Here is a 19,417-nt window from a genome sequence, read left to right on the forward strand (position 1 = left end):
AGTCGCTGTAGGTGTCTTGGTAGCCTCTCTGACCACCTGGTTCTTTCATCCTGTTTGGAGTAACGTCTTGATCCAGAGAGCTGTGTTGTACCAAATAACTTCCACTTCCAATAGACTTTACTGTGCTTCTAGGCATTGATAAAGCCTTTAAAAAATGTTTTATATTCATCTCCTGACTTGTGCCTGTCCACAACTTTATCCCAGAGATCTCGATGACAGTGCCTTGTTAATTGTTTGCTTCAGTGTCACTACCAGGGACAGAAATGCTCCAGGAAAGCTCTTTTCATGCTGAGCTAATCAAAATGACCACAGCTGATCACAGTTGACAGTCAAATGGCTTTTTGTGCCATTGAGAAGGTGATTAGAAAAAAAAACTTTTCACAGATTGGTGAACCTCTGCCAATCTTTACTTTTGAGACACTCTGACTCTCGAAGATGCTCTTTTTTATACCCACTCATGTTACTGACATGTTGCCAGTTTACCAAATTAGTTGCAAAATGTTCTTCCAGCTCGCCTTGTTAGAACCACTTAGTTTGCCAGCTTTTTTGTTGCCCTGTGCCAACATTTTTGAGACCTGTTGCTGCCATCAATTTCAAAATGACCTAATATTTTTTCGGGAAAAAAAATATACATTTCGAGCGGGTGGCAGGTGCAGACACAATCAGGCACCTGTAAGTCAGGAGCTTCTTCCCTGTTTGCATGCTCGTGCCCCCTGCTGACCGGTGCTGTCATTGGCTACAGCACAAGTTTGTTGACAGGTCTTGGCCAATGATTTTGCTTTTGAACTTCTCGATCGACTATATCCTGTGTCTTGTTTGTAAACATAGACACAGGATGTTCTTGGTTCTGCTCCTCCTGAACCCTTCACATTAATCGATGTAGAGAAAGAAAATCTTATTTCTCTTAGGGTATAGGCAGGGGGCAGCAACCTTTTTAACATTAAAGAGGTATTAAACTCAAAAACAAAAATAGAGGTGGCTGCATTCGTTTTTCTCTTCTTTTTTTTTTTTTTGGCCTCTTTTCCTTTTTGTGTTTTCACCTGTTAATCCTTTAAGTCAGGGGTGTCCAAACGAAGGCCCTCCAACTGTTTAGGAACTATGAAGCATTGTAAATCTCTGACATTCACAGACACAGCTAGGCAGATGGGAATTGTAGTTCCTGAACAGCTGGAGGGCCATAGTTTGGACATAGCTGCTTTAAGTAAATACGTAGTTTTTCAACTTCCGTTAAAAGACCAAGCTGTCCAACAAAAGTGGCAGTTAGAGGTTTGGGACAAACCTTTACCATTGACAGGGGGGCTTATAATGGTTAGCTTTTACTCTATGTTAAACCTGTATCCTCAAAAGAAAACAAAAACTGTTGCTGTAACATTTCAAAGCCTAAGGGCAGCCAAAATAAAAAATGAAAAGACAGCACAAGGGACATAACTTTGTCAGCAGGATGTGTCCCTGATTTGATGCCTCCTCTTTTAGCTGAATTCTTGTCCCCAACACCCCCCCCCCCCCCCCGCCACTGTGGTCTTCCATCGCGGCGGGGGGTTAATACAACTAAGCGGCTGTCACAGGCTCTCAACAAGAGACTGTCGCTGTCTTGTTTCATACTACAGTTTCCATGAATTAATTGATAGGGGGTGTACCTATAAATCATCCACCTGTCCTCCATGTGATTAGTTAATATAGTGAATCAGCCCCAGGGTCTCTTCAAGAACACCCCCTCTCTCTTAATAATTTGTAATGATCAGTTGGTGCCCTAACTTGATTTCACTGTTCAATTGAGGTGAGATCCAGATAAACTGCCAAATAAACAGTTGATATACAAGCATGCAAATTGTTTACATGTAAAACCGCTTTTAATTTGACCCATCCAGATACTTGCAACTATTCCTTTAGCTAATTATGTGATTCACACAGCCCTTCCACACTCCATAGCCAGGAAGATCACTCTGTTGTTGTATTTGCCTTACTGCATTTCAACTATATTATTGTTACGCTGCTGGGGTAGAGATATAATGGCAGAGGTGTATGAATCCCAAGACTGGCTGAACAATATTACATATCCTCCAAATGTTTAATGAGTTATTATGTATGGGTTTCAATTGTGTGTTTGGTTGGAGTTCCACTTTAAGGATCCTAGCGCTGATGGCGTTTGCTAAAAATAACTGGAGAAAACACACACAACACATGAAAACAGATGAGTATATTGTTGACTCCTCTGACATTTAAAGGGATTGTAAAGTCTCAAGGTCTGAGTATAGATACTTATGTGCTGCTATGTGCAAAACTAGAAACATGAAGTTGAATAATCCTTATCAAAAAAGAAATAAAGAATTGCAAAAAAAGTGTATATAATAATACAGAGGAAGAAAATACAACCACTGCAACTATTTAAATAGTGACCTCCAATTAGGGCTGTGCATCTTCACTTACCTCACGATTCGATGCGATTACGATTATTAGGGTCGCGATTCGATACGATTCGATTCCGCGATGCATCATGATGCATCACGATTACTGCCCAATGCCCATGCCCAGCCCACTGCCCAATGGTTTTCAAAACTTTATCAAAAAAAACAAACAATCAAGCAGTCACAAATAAAAGAATCCTTTTTATTTTCATTTGCTTCAAAGGACACTTTCCTGGACCCTGTCATGGCCTGCAAGCCCTGCATACTTTAGTGCACTTGCACTGCAAACATATAGAAAGGTCTGAAAATGCAAACAGCATAGCAGAGACAGACAACAACACTAGTATTTTACTAGAAGTAACAGTAAAATTAGTAAAAAAACTGTAGTAGTGCAGTTTACTGCTTCATAAAAGAAAATATTAATATAAGCCAGGCCTACCACCATTTAAAGTACAACTAAAGGCAAAACTTTTTGGATTTTGGATAAAGTTTGGCCTATAGTTGTACTTTAAAGGCAAGCCAAGATAGAAGAAGCCAGCCAGCCAGCCAGCCAGCCAGCCAGCCAAGCTAATATTCTTGTGAAAATGGTCATCATAAATTCCCACAAAATATTATATATAAATCCTTTTATGTGAATATGCATTGCAATAAATTCCAGGTGTGCCATAACCTGTCCTCTACAAAACAGAGCACTTCCTGACTAGTAGCAAACATCAAGGGTGAACCTGGCAATAGTGCACTGCTGCATAACTTCCATGTTCACCGTGATGTTTGTTTCCCTCTGCAACTGCCAGTCAACTCAAGTGAGTTGATGGATTGGCTGCTAGAGGGGAGTTACAAATATAAGCTTTAAGCTTATCAATTCACCTATGTCACTTTTATGTCACTTACTTTACAGAAAACGTTACCTGTCCTGCAGACACTCTGTCTCTACCACGATTAAACCCAACTGAAGCCAAGCCAAAGCCACCATTAGAGGAAGGAAAACCCTTGACAGAGTAAATCATCAACTGAAGCTTAAACCTTGAGTAAATCTTCATGGGATCACAAAAAAACACACAACACGATTGTTTGCATCAGAATCATGAGAACTGAAGAAAGGTTTGGCATTGGCACACTGGTACAACTCAAGGCATATAGGTTAGGTCAGGTTTGTGTGTATTTGTGATCCAGTAAAGATTTAATCAAGGTTTTACGCTTCAATGTATGATTGATTTAATCTTTCAAGGATGTCCTTTCCTGTACCGTGGCTGCCTGGCTTGCCTTCAGTTATCTAGATACACTTTTACCTTTAGTATTTGTTTGGTTGAGGGAACCCCCTACACTTGCTATTGCTACAGACTACAACAGACCAGCAGACAGACATGCGTTGCAATAAATTCCAGGTGTGTGGCATAACCTGTCCTCTACAAAACAGAGCACTTCCTGACTAGTAGCAAATATCAAAGGTGAACCTGGCAATAGTGCACTGCTGCATAACTTCCATGTTCACCGTGATGTTTGTTTCCCCCTGCAACTGCCAGTCAACTCAAGTGAAGTGAGTTGATGGCTGCTAGAGGGGAGTTATACAAATATAAGCTTAAGCTTAAATAATTATCAATTCACTTATGTGAATGGACCATTTTTGAAAACAAGCCATTCTCCATCTCTCCAGTGCCAGAAAAGCTGTAAAAAATATAAAATGTTCCAGGTTCACTGCGATTGTGTTTGCCCCTGCCATTGCCAGTCAACTAAACACAGTGTGTGTGTGTCGTGACTCGTGACAACTCAAAAGCTTATACGCAGCCTCAGCATCAACTCAACACACACACACACACTATGTGTGTGTGTGTGTGTGTGTTGAGTTAATGCTAGAGCTGCGTTATAAGCTCTTGAGTTGTCACGACAGTCAGTCAGTCACGTTACAGAAAGAAACTTTACCTGCACTGCACTGAGCAGCACTCTACCATGTCGATTACATCTGTAACTGAAGCCAAGCTAGCCAACAAGCCACCATTAGAGGAAGGAAAATCCTTGAGAGAATAAATTGTAAACTGAAGCTTAACCTTGAGGAAATCCTATGGGGGTCACATTCACAAACTCACAAATATAGTATATTACACAAGAATCCACAATTGGTGTATTTATTTGTGATCCAATAAGATAAGATTTACTCGAGGTTAAGCTTCAAATGTACAAGTTATTTCTCTCAATGATTTTCCTTCCTATAATGCTGCACCGTGGCTGGCTTGGTGTCAGTCAGTTGTCTAGAAGAAAATACACTTTAATATTATTTATTTGGTTGAGGGTTAAATGAACCCCTGCCTACTTGCCTAGACACTTTTAGTGTGAAGCAACGGAACGGATTATGGATTGGAAATGGACACATTGGACAGGACAATCTTCAAAAACAAACCATCAGTGCTATAAAGCTATAAAACAAGACTGGTGATGTGACTGACTGGTGACTGGCGGCAGACTGAATTAGTAATTACTAATTCATTAAAAACATGAATTAGTAATTATTTCAGTGCTTAGCATTTGGGAACATGTAGGTTTTTCTGTAAGAACACTAGATGATCCACATGCTCAGGTTTCAGATTGCTTCTTTTCGCTGTTATAACATCTCCTGCAGTAGAGAAAACCCGCTCTGCAGATACACTTGTACCTGGGATATACAAGTATTGCTTTGACAGCTGAGAGAGGAGGGGGAATATGACCTCATGCTCACGCCACCATTTCAAAGGGTCCTCCGTGAGAGGCAGAGGTGGGGCTTTACAATATTTTTCCATTTCGTCTTCTGCCTTGGCATAGGTGGTCTTAGGTTCTATTGCACCATCAGTGAAAGACTGCCCCAGCAAAGTCATGAGCAGCGATGTTGTGGCCTTTTTTTTGGGAGGAGAATGGCTGTCCTCAATGGGTGTTGTTTCTTCTACCACAGTTGCTTTTTCCCTAGGCACATCATCCACATTTATCCTTCTATTAGATGTAATCTGTGTGTTTGAACAGAAGATAATAGTTTAAGAAGAGCTGAACTGACTAAGAGTGTGATTTATTGATGAGGTGTGGGAAACTGCACGGTAATCCATACCATACAGTTCCACTTCCCACACCGCATCAGTGAATCAGGGCATGTTATTACACAACACAATGTAGCTGAGCTTCTAGCTGTCTGGAAGGAAACATGATGAAATTCTAATTACCTCCAAAGATGCAGCCTCCTCAGTCATTCCTCTGTATATCTCCGATCTCTCCTCCTCTGTGAGAATAAAAGGCAGTCCTTTAAAGCGAGGATCCAGTGCAGAGGCTGTATGAAGGATCTTCTTCTCTGCCTCACTGCTGTACCTCTTCAGGAGATCTGTTTTGATGGCATTCTTGATCTCATGGGTCATGGCTGTGTCTCCCATGGTGTCTGTCATGCTCTGGAGCAGTTGTGCATTTAGAGGGGCAATGAGAGACACTGTTGGGTTGCACTCTTCTGACATCAGCAAGGTTGCATCCTTCATTGGCTTTAATGCACTCACAGCGTCCTCTGCATTTGACACATCTGTTTCATTGAGAGTGCAGAGATCAGACTCTCCTTTTCTGACTTCTGGAGACAGCAAGGTGGCACAAACTGCAGGTTGTTCTAAGAACCTCTCGACCATGTCATATGCGCTGTTCCATCTTGTTGGCACATAAGTTATTAGCTTATGATTCTTCAGGCCCAGACATTTGTTTCTCTTTTAGACAGTGGCTTGCTCTAGTGCTGCGATGGAAGAATGTGGATATTCGTCGCACTCTGGCAAGAAGCCTGGAGAGCGTGGCCCCTTTCAGTGCCCGCTGACATGCAAGATTGAGTGTATGGGCAAAACATTTAACATGAGGAAATTTACCAACTTGAGCTGCAACTATCATGTTCGCCGCGTTGTCGGTCACAAGCACTACAGATTTATCAGACAGCTTCCATTCTTCCACGACATGAGACAGTAGCTCTGCCAGATGAGCACCTGTGTGAGACTCATAAATGGCTCTTGTTTGCAACACATGTGACAAGACCTGCCAGTCCTTAGTAACGTAATGTGCTGTTATTGTAACATAGGACTCCGTTGTGACTGAAGTCCATGAATCACACGTTATTGCGACTCGACTGGCTTGGTTCATTGACGCAAGTACCTGAGCTTTGGTGTCGTGGTAGAGTGCAGGTATAACGTTTTCTGTAAAGTGACTGCGTGATGGGATCTTATAACGTGGCTCTAGCGTCTTCACAAGGTAGCGAAACCCGGCGTTGTCCACAACTGAGTAAGGCCGTAGGTCCTTGGCGATGAAAGCTGCCACAGCTTTGGTTAGTTTCTTCCCTTTTTCTGAGTTGGGCGGATAAGTTGACAGTATGGCATCAATTCTTGGCTGATCTGGGTCTAGCAGTCTTTCCTTGGCAGTGGTGGCACTGCTGGTGGCGACAGGTGTTACTAACTCAGAGTGAAAACGGCTAACATGGTTTCTCAAGTTTGTAGTATTCCCTAGGTATTGAATTTTTGTGTGACAGGCTTTACATACGGCGTGTGTCTTGTCCAACTCACGCTTCCCTGTATTCGTAAAATCCGAAATGTGCCCAGATGTTTGCTCTTAAAACGCTAGGTGCATTTTTTATCTCTCAATCTTTTTCTCCTTCTGCCATTACCACCATACTACCACGTATGTGACGGAGACGGATGACGTAAGTTGCCAAACTCTGTCAGTGTTTAAAAAAATAAATAAAAAAATACCACTTGTAAACTAAGCCGCAACAAGTCAACCAAGCAACATCTTTCATAAAATATGACTGTCTGTCTGTCAGACTCCCTCTTATGCATGCACTGAGCCAAAACCCCCAGGGCCCCCCCTTACCCCACAGCTGACTGTGACAGTGACACTGACAGAGATCCCCCTCGCCTAAACAGCTGAGCTGACAGCCGGACACACTGACAGAGACCTGGATGTCCCACACCTTCCCCAATCCCCCACAGCACTGTCTGACAAACACTGAGAGTGAGTCCCCCCCTTGCCCAGACCCCCACAGCTGACAGTGACACTGACAGAGACCTGGATGTCCCACTGTCCCATACCTTCCCCAATCCCCCACAGCACTGACAAACACTGAGTGAGTCCCCCCCTTGCCCAGACCCCCACAGCTGACACTGACCGAGACCCCCAGGCCCCCACTGACACCTGACACTCAGAGAGAGCCCCCCTGGCTGCCAGACTGCCACAGCAGAACAGTACCCCCGGGCCCCGACCGACCGTCCCCTGTCCCAGCCCCCCCCCCCATCAGACATCCCCCAGAGATACAGACGAGACCCCCATGAATGTCATGATTATACAATTATTTGTTCGGACTAGTACATACCTGCTGCTGTGTGACTGTGTGGGTTGTTGTGCACTGCATTGCAGAGGAGGACAGGTGCTGTGCTGCTCTGTGGCGGGCGGCTGGCGTCACTGGCAGTGGCGGCTGGGCCTGGGACGGTCGGCTACGGTGAGGCTGGCGGCGCTGGCTGGCTGCGATGGGGACGCACTTGGGGCTCCTCGCTCCTGTGCTGTGGAGTGTGGACTGGCTTCTGGCTTGGCTGGCTGGCTTCTTGGCTGCAAGGCCGCAGGTGGGACGCCGATACACGCGGGGGATGTCTTGCTGCGCCTCGGCCCGGGTCAAAGAGACGGAAGGGGAGGGGCGGGGCCTTTTTATTAAGCTCCCGCCACTAACCCACCAATCCGCTGCCGATCTTGTGACTTTTTCTCCCTTGCGCGATAGGGCGTGGCCGCGGCTGATGACGTAATTTCCTAATCGATTATGCCGGCAACCCGCATCGATGCAGAATCGCGAAGGGTCGAATCGCGATGCATCGATCTTTCGATTATATTCAGCAGCCCTACCTCCAATACTAAAAATGAAGCAATAATGTATAAAGCAAAAAAAGGTGTGCTCATTCATAGAAAAAACGATCAATAAAATATAGCAATCAATTGTGAAAAAAATCATACAGTTAAACATCCAATTAAAGCTGTTTAAAAAAACATATTAATAAAACAAGTCCAAAAACTGTTCTCGTGAGTCTAAAATTAGCGTGCAAAGGGACACTCGTAATTAATAAACAATGTGTCAGAAGGGAATCCTTAAAGTACTGTGTCAGTATACTTATTTTATTATTTTTTTTTTTTTACCTAGCTTTAATTGGATGTTTAACTGTATGATTTTTTTTTTGCACAATTGATTGCTATATTTTATTGATCATATTTTAAATTTGAGTATATAGAGGGATTTTTATGAACGAGTGCACTGTTTTTTCTTTATACATTAAGTCTCAAGGTTTTTCACCTTAATGCATTCTATGCATTAAGGTGAAAAACATTCCAGAGCCCCCCCCTTTTTCTTACCTGAACCCATCTGTTCCAGCGATGTGCACAAGCCCAGCGGCTCCAGCCACCATCTCTGTCCTTATTGGATAGATTGATGGCAGCAGGAGCCAAAGGCTCCCGCTGCTGTCAGTCAAATTCAGTGACACAGCTGTCTGTGTCAATAGACGCAGCAGCGGGACTCGGTAGCATGCCCGCACGGGTACCCCCATTGAAAGCAGCTCTCTGTGGGGGCAACCAATGAAGGGGAGGAGCCAGGAGCTCCGGCAGGGCACCCTGGAAGAGGAGGATCAAGGCTGCTCTGTGCAAAACCCTTGCAGGTAAGGCTCCATGTACACGGGACGTTGTAAATGGCCGTTTAGGAGCAGTTGGGCGTTTTTTTCAGAAGCCCCTGAACCCATCTACATTTTATCTTATCTGTCCATGTACACAGGGTCGTTTACAGTCATTTGCAGGCAGTTGAGTTCAGGGATGTTTTTTGGAACGCAATTATTTGCGTTCGAATGTGTGTTTCCCGGCGTTTCAAACGCAGAAACGCGGCCGAACGTGACCAAACGTGACCGAACGTGATGAACCTACGTTCAGCCACGTTATAAGTTTTTTTTCTTCCATTCAAAATCAATGGTTCCCTATGGGAGCCTATTGGTTTGAATGGAAGTCGCACCGCAAGTCGGATCAGGATGACTTACGGCGCGACTTGCACTGTGAGAATCTTGAGGGGGAACTCCACGCCAAAAATGGGAGAAAAAAACGGCATGGGGTCCCCCCCAAAATCCATACCAGACCCTTATCCGAACATGCAGCCCGGTAGGGCAGTAAGGGGGAGGGGACAAGCGAGATGCCCCACCCCCCCTGGACCATACCAGGCCACATGCCCTCAACATGGGGGGGTGTTGGTGCTTTGGGGCAGGGGGAGCTCTGCACCCCCCACCTCAAAGCACCTTGCCCCCATGTTGATGGGGACAAGGGACTCATCCCCACAACCCTGGCCGGTGGTTGTGGGGGTCTGCAGGCAGGGGGGCTCATCGGAATCTGGAAGCCCCCTTTAACAAGGGGGCCCCCCAGATCCCGAACCCCCTCCCTATGTGAATGGGTATGGGGTACACTGTACCCCTACCCATTCACCCCATAAAAGGCAGTGTATGTAAATAATGACAGGAGACGTTTTGGAAAGTTTATTAAAAATCTTCATCTGTTCTTCTCTGGTCTTCTCCCTCTCCTGGTCTGGTCATGGGGTGAATGGGTAGGGGTACAATGTACCCCATACCCATTCAAATAGGGAGGGGGTCCGGGATCTGGGAGCCACCTTGTTAAAGGGGGCTTCCAGATTCCGATTAGCCCCCTGCCTGCAGACCCCCACAACCACCGGCCAGGGTTGTGGGGATGAGGCCCTTGTCCCCATCAACATGGGGGCAAGGTGCTTTGAGGTGGGGGGTGCAGAGCTCCCCCTGCCCCAAAGCACCAACACCCCCCCATATTGAGGGCATGTGGCCTGGTATGGTCCAGGGGGGGTGGGGCCTCTCGCTCGTCCCCTCCCCCTTTTTGCCCTACCGGGCTGCATGCTCGGATAAGGGTCTGGTATGGATTTTGGGGGGGACCCCACGCCGAAAAAACGATCGCGGGACGCAATACGCTCCAAAGAAGCTCTTGTACTTCTTTGGAGCGTATTGCGTCCCGCGACTTTGTTAGCGCGATGTTGCCGCGATTCGGCAGGCGGAAATCGCGGCAACATCGCTCGGCGTTTGGGGGGCTATTGCAAATCAACGAGCAACGCTAAGCGTCCCGCGATTTGCAATAATCTCCGGATCGCGGGCGGAACCGCGGCGGTTCTGCCCGCGATCCAAACGCTGACATGGGAATGCAGCCTACGTCAGAATTAATTTGTTGTTAGTAAAGCAACACACAACATTTGATTTGATGTTTAGAAATTATTTGTTTTTTAACAGTTTAAGCCCCCATTCACATGTGAGCACTTTTTTGCTTGTTTTTCTATGTCTGATTATGCAGAATTCTATGCTTTTTACTTGTCCCTGTTCAGGGACCCTGCACTCAGCACCCAAAAAAGTACATGAGTCTTTTTTGCTGGTCCATTTTTGGTCTCAGATTTAATGGGAGCACCTGTATATACTCAGTACGCACATTTTTATGCCTTTTAATACACCTGAAAAACACCTAGAAAAAAAAAATCAGCAAAATCACCAGGAATATGCACTCGGCTGAGATGTGAATGTAGGATAAAGGGCTATGATGAACTGTAAAGTGAAAATTGTAATGTACAGGTGTATACTGTGTATAATATTAATAGACTTTACCATTGTTACAGATTGTGCCTTACTGAATTAAATTGTTATCCATTGCCAGAACGCTTAGTATGTTTGTAGGAGCACTGGGGTCGTTGTGGATTACACTGCTTTTGCTTTATCGGAAGTGAATATGACTTTTTGGAGGATATTGTATCTCAGGATTTGAAAATGAACGTTTTTTTATTGTCTAAATAATCTTGTTTTCAGGCTGTGTACAGTTTCTACAATATTACTATCAAAGTGGCTGTCTATACAGGTTACGTGCATTAGGAAAAAGAAACCACTTAGACCTTACAGTTGGTAAGTACACAAACTTGCTATTTGTAGTTTACTTTTGGAATGGGCATGCATGCCATTGGATAGTGACAGATTCAAAAGGTGAATTGTGGGCAGTTTTATTTCTGATTGGAAGGCTTATTAGGAGAATCGCTTTGCTCAGACATTTGTGGCAGGAACTTTACTTCTACATGGCATAAAGTTGTCAGTTTGTCCCCTAACAAGCCTTGCATATGTGAAAACAGCTAGACAATGGGTGTCTAAAGCAGGCCATAAATGATGATTTTCTTTTCTTTCACCGTGGGTAGAAGGAAAGAAATTAGCTTGATTCCCCCATCAACAGTCAGTGTTGATGAGGAAATGCCTCCTGGGATGCTATTGTATTCTGCCAGCGGGGGGCGCAAAGAACATTCCCAGCTGGCAGAATACAATGGTTACTGCCCGCTGCTATAGCTGTATGTAGAAAAATCCAACAGGCTGGTTGTACACAAGTTGATCGATAAATTGACTCGGGTACACTCAGTCTGCCTATACATGGATCGAATTTTGACCGGTCCCTGCTGAACCAGCCAAGTATCAATCTATGCAGGGTCAGCTTTTGGTTGAATTATCTGTGACAGCCAGATTAATGCAGGTATATGGTATAGGTGAGTAACCGGGAGGGTTTGATACCAGTGGGCAAATACATACTTCTTTTATGCAGTCATTTTTGGAATTCTTAGCATGTGTTCAGCATGTCAAGCTACAGGTTAAAGTAAATGAAAATAACGTTTGGTGGTATTGCTTCTGTGTACCTGTATCTTAATCTTTATACTCTTTAGAATACTTCTTTATCACTTTAAATTTCTTTACACCTATTACATCCCTATGGGGCAAAGAAATGCATGTATGTTGCCCCATTTTCTAGGTGCCTTGTAAGGTTAGCTGTGATGTTGTACAGAGCCATCATCATTCCCCCCCCCCCCCCCCCTACTTGGGCTGACCGACCACATTTAGCAAGGAGACGGAGGAGGCAGGCTGCTTTGACAGTTGCACTTTTCTCAGGCTCCCAACACTTGCCCAAGGCAAACACCGAGCTATAGGAACATAGAGGGAGTTGAGCCTCCCTTCTGCATTCCTCTTTTTGGTGCATGCTAAAGGCGAGTTTGGCTGTTACCTTGTCTCCTCGCTCGCTGCAGGGGTAGGCAGTCGCCCTGTTGGACATCACAGCCAGCCGTTCCCTGCACATAGAAAGATAGGACAAAAAGTACAGGTAGCATTTTGCCCCATGGGGAAGTGATTATAATAAATGAAACGCAATACTTCTTCCTTAACTACTTCCAGTCCGGGCCTTTTCTGCTACTTTTTTGTTCACAAGTAACAATCAGTATTTTTTGCTAGAAATTTACTTACAATCCTCAAACATTATATATTTTTTAAAAATAAAGGCCCTAGAGAATAAATTAGTGGGTTTTGCAGTTTTTTTTTTTTATGTCACATGGTTTTTACGCCAGAGTTTTTCAAACAAAATTTTTGGGGAAAAATGCACTTTTTAGAATTTTAATACAAAAGAACACACTACATAACCCATTTTTTTTTTTTTTTTTTTTAATTTAAAAGATGTTAAGCTTAATAAATCGATACCAAACTTGTCACGCTTTGAAAGTGCGTGGTGACAAATGGCATGAGATTTACTATCCATGTGTGGGGCGATCGCTGTGTGGTGCATGTGGAACCAAAGCACGTCTTCACCTTTGTGCGCAAGCACAACGTTAAAAAAAAGTTCATTTTATTTATTTAATTTTTTTAATTATACAGTGTTGCTTTCATATTTTTTTTATCCCTTTTAATACGGTCACAAGGAATATAAACATCCTCCCTGTGACAGCAATAGACATATGACAGGTCCTCTTTATAGAGAGATCTAGGGTCGGTAAGACCCCAAATCCCTCCTTTGCATGTAACTGTATTCAAAACACAAAGATCGGTGTTATTGCTTCCGCGTTACTATTACGAACAGCCGATCAAAGCCGATTTAGGTTAAAATGATATTAGTCGCAGCATTTTCTGTTGGACAAGGGTTCTCTTCATCATCTTCATCTCATCTTCTAGAGGGCTTTCAGTCGTGGATGTGGCGAGGACTGACCTTTCTTCTCCCCTTTCTGTTCTTTGGCCATGTAAGTATTATTGTACCATGTGTACACTCCTATCTGTCAGAAAATGCATTCTATATAACTACGTGTGGATTCAGCTTTAATGACCATATGTCAAATGAATGACATGACCCAGTTTAAAGAAGAACTCTAATACTGGTAATATACAGTGCATCTGGAAGGTATTCACAGCGCTTCACTCTTTCCACATTTTTTTATCTTACAGCCTTATTCCAATATGGATTAAATTCATTATTTGCCTCAAAATTCTACAAACAATACTCCATAATTAAAATGTGAAAGAAGGTCGTTTGAAATCTTTGCAAATTTATGAAAAAGGAAAAACAAAAAAAGAAAATCACCTGTACATAAGAAGTATTCACAGCCTTTGCTCAATAATTTTTTGAAGCACCTTTGGCACCAATTGCAGTCTTTTTGGGCAGTTTCCCCCATTCTTCTTTTGCAGGACCTCTCAAGTGCCATCAAGTGGGGAAAGTCGGTGCACAGACATTTTCAGATCCTGCCAAAGATGTTAAATCGGGTTCAAGTCTGAGCTGTGGCCACTCAAGGACATTCACAGAGTTGTCCCCTAGCCATTCCTTTGTTATCTTGGCTGTGTGCTTGGGGTCATTGTACTGTTGAAAGAGAAACCTTCTCCCCAGTCTGAGGTCCAGAGTGCTCTGGAGCAGGTTTTCATCAAGAATGTCTCTGTACATTGCTGCATTCATCTTTCCCTCGATCCTGACTAGTCTTCCAGTTCCTGCCACTGAAAAACATCCCCACAGCATGATGCTGCCACCACCATGCTTCACTGTAGGGATGGTTTTGGCCAGATGAAGAGCGGTGACTGCTTTCGTCCAGACATGACGCTTGCCATTTAGGCCAAGGAGTTCAATCTTTGTTTCATCAGACCAGAGAATTTTGTTTCTCGTGGTCTGAGAGTCCTTCAGGCACCTTTTTCAAATTCCAGGCGGGCTGCCATGTGCATTTTACTGAGGAGTGGCTTCCGTCTGGCCACTCTACTGTGCAGGTGTGATTTGTGGAGTGCTGCAGAGATGGTTGTTCTTCTGGAAGATTCTCCTCTCTCCAAAGAGAAATGCTGGAGCTCTGTCAGAGTGAACTTCGGGTTCTTGGTCACCTCCCTGACTAAGGCCCGTCTCCCCTGATCGTTGAGTTTGACCAGGTGGCCCGCTCTAGAAAGAGTCCCGATGGTTCAAAACTTCTTCCATTTACAGATGGGAGGAGGCCACTATGCTTATTGGGACCTTCAATGCTGCAGATATCTTTCTGTACGCTTCCCCAGATCTGTGCTTCTAAACAGTCCTGTCTTGGAGGTCTATAGATGATTCCTTGGACCTCATGGCTTAGTTTGTCCTCTGACATGCACTGTTAACTGTGGGACCTTATATAGACAGGTGTGTGCCTTTCCAAATCATGTCCATTCAATGGAATTTACCACAGGTGGACTCCAATCAAATTGTAGAAACATCTCAAGGATAATCAGTATAAACAGGATGCACCTAAGCTCAATTTTGAGTGTCATGGCAAAGGCTATAAATACTTATATACATGTGATTTTTTTTTTTTATTAATAGATTGGCAAAGATTTCAAACAAACTTCTTTCACGTTGTCATGGGGTATGTTTTGTAGAATTTTGAGGAAAATAATGAATGTAATCAGTTTCGGAATTAGGCTGTAACTTAACAAAATATGGAAAAAGTGAAGCGGTGTGAATACATGCCGGATGCTCTGTAGGTCCATGCAAATTTTGGAGAACTCTAAAATGTTTTTACACATGAAGGGTAAAAAAAACATTGGAGCCCATGTGGCCACTCCTTCGTAGTATGCCAAAACTGGCAGTGAAGATCAGCCAAATTAGAGTACGGTATGTGTTTGTGATTCCCTGGTTTTGGAAATAGAGACAAAGTAGCAAAGTTATTTGTTGATCAGCACAACTATGCTACAAACCAGCGTTTGTTTTTATTCTTATGTTCTAAGTTAGGGATTGTCCTATACAAAAATTAGGAAAGACTGTGATGACATGAGCTGTCGTTTTTCTAGAGCAACTTATAAATTCAGGTTAGTAGGTAAAACTTACTCTTGTTCTTTTAGTTTTTATACATGACAATTATCACTCATAGCTGTACTATACCCAGATGTAGTTAATGACTTCCTAAGTTATGGTGTTTCTCAAAGGTTCAATGATCCAGGGGACAGGGTTTATTACAAGTCATTAACAGTTTCTGTGAGTTTTACATTTCCAAACTGCTTTTTTTGAACAGCAGAGTGCAGTACTGAGTCACAGAAAACAGTCGCCTTGCACTGTGTAGGTTGCAGCCAGTAGACTTGAAGTTCAAGCTTTGCTCATTAGTAATCATCTTTCTCTTTTCCTCAGTTTTGGCAGCTGTACAATTCAATCACACTTTTTGAGCTGTCTAGACACGAAGCATGCAAAGAGTGGCAGGTAATGTATGGGTCTTCATGACTTTACACAAAGCTAGTTTCCACTTATGAGCTGCACTATTCACACTTCTGTGTTATTTTGGATTGATTTTACATGTGTTTGAGGCATATCAGTTTCATCAGTGTCTTTTTTTTTTAATATGCATTAACCACAGCATAACCAAACTAAACCAGAAAGCATGCTTTTCCCGAAACAAAAGTGCGAGTGGGTGCTAGGTGGCACCTTAGAAATGACTCAACCAGGGGTAGGCAACCTTTGAGAGGTGTAGCTCTACCTGAACAACATGAAAGAGATTAAAGATCACCAGGGTTCGGTTCCCTTTTGTTGTTGTAAGAAATTAACTAGCAAGGCCTAACTAAGCAGTAAGGAAAATATGTATTAAAACCAATGTCACCGTAAAAAAATATAAACTTGGCCTACTTTAAAAGTGGACGGTATGTATCAGTAGGGTAGTAGATGGTATCGATCAGTAGGGCAGTGAACGGTGTCAGTAGATATTTATTTTTATTATATTATTTTATTAATTTTTTTACAATCTTTTTTTTTTTTTTTTTAACAGCCCTGTTGGGGACTTTGGTGAAATATCCAGAGTCTAAACAGACCCTTGATGTATCACTTTTGAGATAAAGTGATTGAGGACACAGTGCTCAATCCCTATTTCTGCAGCCTCAACTGCACAGAATTAATGAACAGGAATGGCTCTGCACAGTCTTCCTGTTCATTCACGAACTGAAGCATAGTAAACTCAATTTACCCATTACTCACTGTATTCATTCAGAAAAGAAAGGGGGCGGTAAATAACGTTTATTAACGTCCCATTCCCTCGCTCTCCCTCCTGGACCCCACAGCAGCAAGCAGAAGGGATAGGAGAGGAAGCTGTCAGCTCTGCGAGGGGGGGGGGGAACACAAGGGTTCTGAGAAGCAGAAGAAAATTAAACCTGGAAAGGAGGGGCAGTGGGGGCATCATTTAGGGGAACCGATCCCCTGTAATTTCCTTCTGCTGCAGGGGGGAGCCATGGGATTGGTTCCAAAAAATGCTGCCCCTGTTCTTGTCTAGGAGTTTGCAAACCAGAAACGTGATCTACCCGTCAGGTAATGGTGACAGGTCTATCTTGATTAATGGGTTGCTGACCCCTGCACTAAACACACAGTTGGAGTATGGGAACTGTGTTGGGTGAATGCAGCTGACCTGGTAAATGCCTAAAAGGAGGGGTGTGTGTGTACATAGATAGATATACAGTCTTAGTCCGTAGGGTTCAATATTGAGTTGGCCCACCCTTTGTAGCTATAACTGCTTCAACCAGGGTTCCTCCAGAGTTTGCTAGGGGTTTCTTAAGCATTGGGAAGTTTCTGCCTCTCGATAAGTTCACATTGACACTATTGATCCTTTTAGCTATCTGCAAGGGGGATATTCTTCCCAATGACAAGAGTAAAACAAGCCATAGATGATTTGATTTTCTTTCCTGCATCCACACTGACTGTGTTGATGGTGAAATGCCTCCCACAGCGCTATTGTGTTCTGCTGTTGGGGGGGGGGGGGGGGGGGGGCCTTGCAGGCCAGCAGAACGCAATGATTACTGTTTGCAGCTAAAGCCGCTGGGGGTAATCGCATGAAAAACATCCAACAGGCTGTTTGTACCGGAGTCGATCGATGGATTGACTTCAGTACAACTAAACTGCCCGGACATGGATCAAATCTCGGTTGGTCCCTGCTGAACTGGCAGATGTTCGTTCTATGTATGGCCAGCCTAACAATCATTCTTCCCACTGAACATCACATTGATATATCGGGAGTTGAAGATGTAGTGATTATCAGGGGTTTCCGGAGATTGGAAAGTTATTTCAAGGATTTCTCTGAGTTGAAAAGATTGATAAAGGCTGCTCTAGACTGTTGTTTAGTGCATAGGCAGTATCTAGCCACTTCTGATAGCTACAATGTAAAGTTAAACTCCAGGAATTTAATACAAACACTGTTTTAGATTATGTATATATTCATTACAAAATCATTACATGAATTTTTACATATATCAAAGTTTTGACTCACCCTTTTTATGGATCACCTGTAACCTCCTGCACAACAGCATGAGTGAGGGAGGCTTCGTACCGTGCTTGTTAGCATAACAATGGCAATGTTTACAGAGGCAGAGGTATCGCTCACCTCTATTCTGCTCCTCTTTCATTGACTGCAAAACTAGAGGAGAGAAGAAAGCAGAACTTGTGCGGCCTGCCGAATGGGTAAGTATTGTTACCACAAATTGAGGAAGGATGGTGGCAACTAGAGTACATTGAGGTGTGTGTGTGTAAAAAAAAAAAAAAAAAAAAAAAAAGATATATATATATATATATATATATATATATATATATATATACATACAGTACAGACCAAACGTTTGGACACACCTTCTCATTCAAAGAGCTTTCTTTATTTTCATGACTATGAAAATTGTAGAGTCACACTTCAAGAGGTAGTCACCTGAAATGGTTTTCATTTCACAGGTGTGCCCTGTCAGGTTTAATAAGTGTGATTTCTTGCCTTATAAATGGGGTTGGGACCATCAGTTGTGTTGTGCAGAAGTCCGGTGGATACACAGCTGATAGTCCTACTGAATAGACTGTTAGAATTTGTATTACGGCAAGAAAAAAGCAGCTAAGTACAGGAAAACGAGTGGCCATCATTACTTTAAGAAATTAAGGTCAGTCAGTCCGAAAAATTGGGAAAACTTTGAAAGTGTCCCCAAGCGCAGTCACAAAAACCATCAAGCGCTACAAAGAAACTGGCTGACATGCGGACCGCCCCAGGAAAGGAAGACCAAGAGTCACCTCTGCTGCGGAGGATAAGTTCATCCGAGTCACCAGCCTCAGAAATCGCAGGTTAACAGCAGCTCAGATTAGAGACCAGGTCACTGGCACACGGAGTTCAAGCAGCAGACACATCTCTAGAACAACTTATAAGAGGAGACTGTGTGAATAAGGCCTTCACGGTAGAATATCTGCTAGGAAACCACTGCTAAAGAAAGGCAACAAGCAGAAGAGACTTGTTTGGGCTAAAGAACACAAGGAATGGACATTAGACCAGTGGAAATCTGTGCTTTGGTCTGATGAGTCCAAATTTGAGATCTTTGGTTCCAACCACCGTGTCTTTGTGCGACGCAGAAAAGGTGAACGGATGGACTCTACATGCCTGGTTCCCACCGTGAAGCATGGAGGAGGAGGTGTGATGGTGTGGGGGTGCTTTGCTGGTGACACTGTTGGGGATTTATTCAAAATTGAAGGCATACTGAACCAGCATGGCTACCACAGCATCTTGCAGCTGCATGCTATTCCATCCGGTTTGCGTTTAGTTGGACCATCATTTCTTTTTCAACAGGACAATGACCCCAAACACACCTCCAGGCTATGTAAGGGCTATTTGACCAAGAAGGAGAGTGATGGGGTGCTGCGCCAGATGACCTGGCCTCCACAGTCACCGGACCTGAACCCAATCGAGATGG

At 43.6% G+C, this 19,417-nt stretch overlaps 1 protein-coding gene across 1 annotated transcript in view; it reads left to right on the forward strand.

Annotated features, from left to right (window-relative positions):
• The window catches only part of TMEM120B (transmembrane protein 120B), a 110,354-nt gene that overhangs the window by 79,791 nt on the left and 11,146 nt on the right, over positions 1 to 19,417 (forward strand). The window contains exons 9-11 of the mRNA XM_082274708.1: positions 11,261 to 11,353; positions 13,421 to 13,485; positions 15,858 to 15,926. Coding sequence (XP_082130834.1) covers positions 11,261 to 11,353; positions 13,421 to 13,485; positions 15,858 to 15,926 — 227 coding nt within the window. The remainder of the gene's footprint in view (positions 1 to 11,260; positions 11,354 to 13,420; positions 13,486 to 15,857; positions 15,927 to 19,417) is intronic.

The sequence above is a fragment of the Pelophylax lessonae genome, assembly GCF_965119305.1.
Source record: "Pelophylax lessonae genome assembly, chromosome: 1".
NCBI lineage: Eukaryota > Metazoa > Chordata > Amphibia > Anura > Ranidae > Pelophylax > Pelophylax lessonae.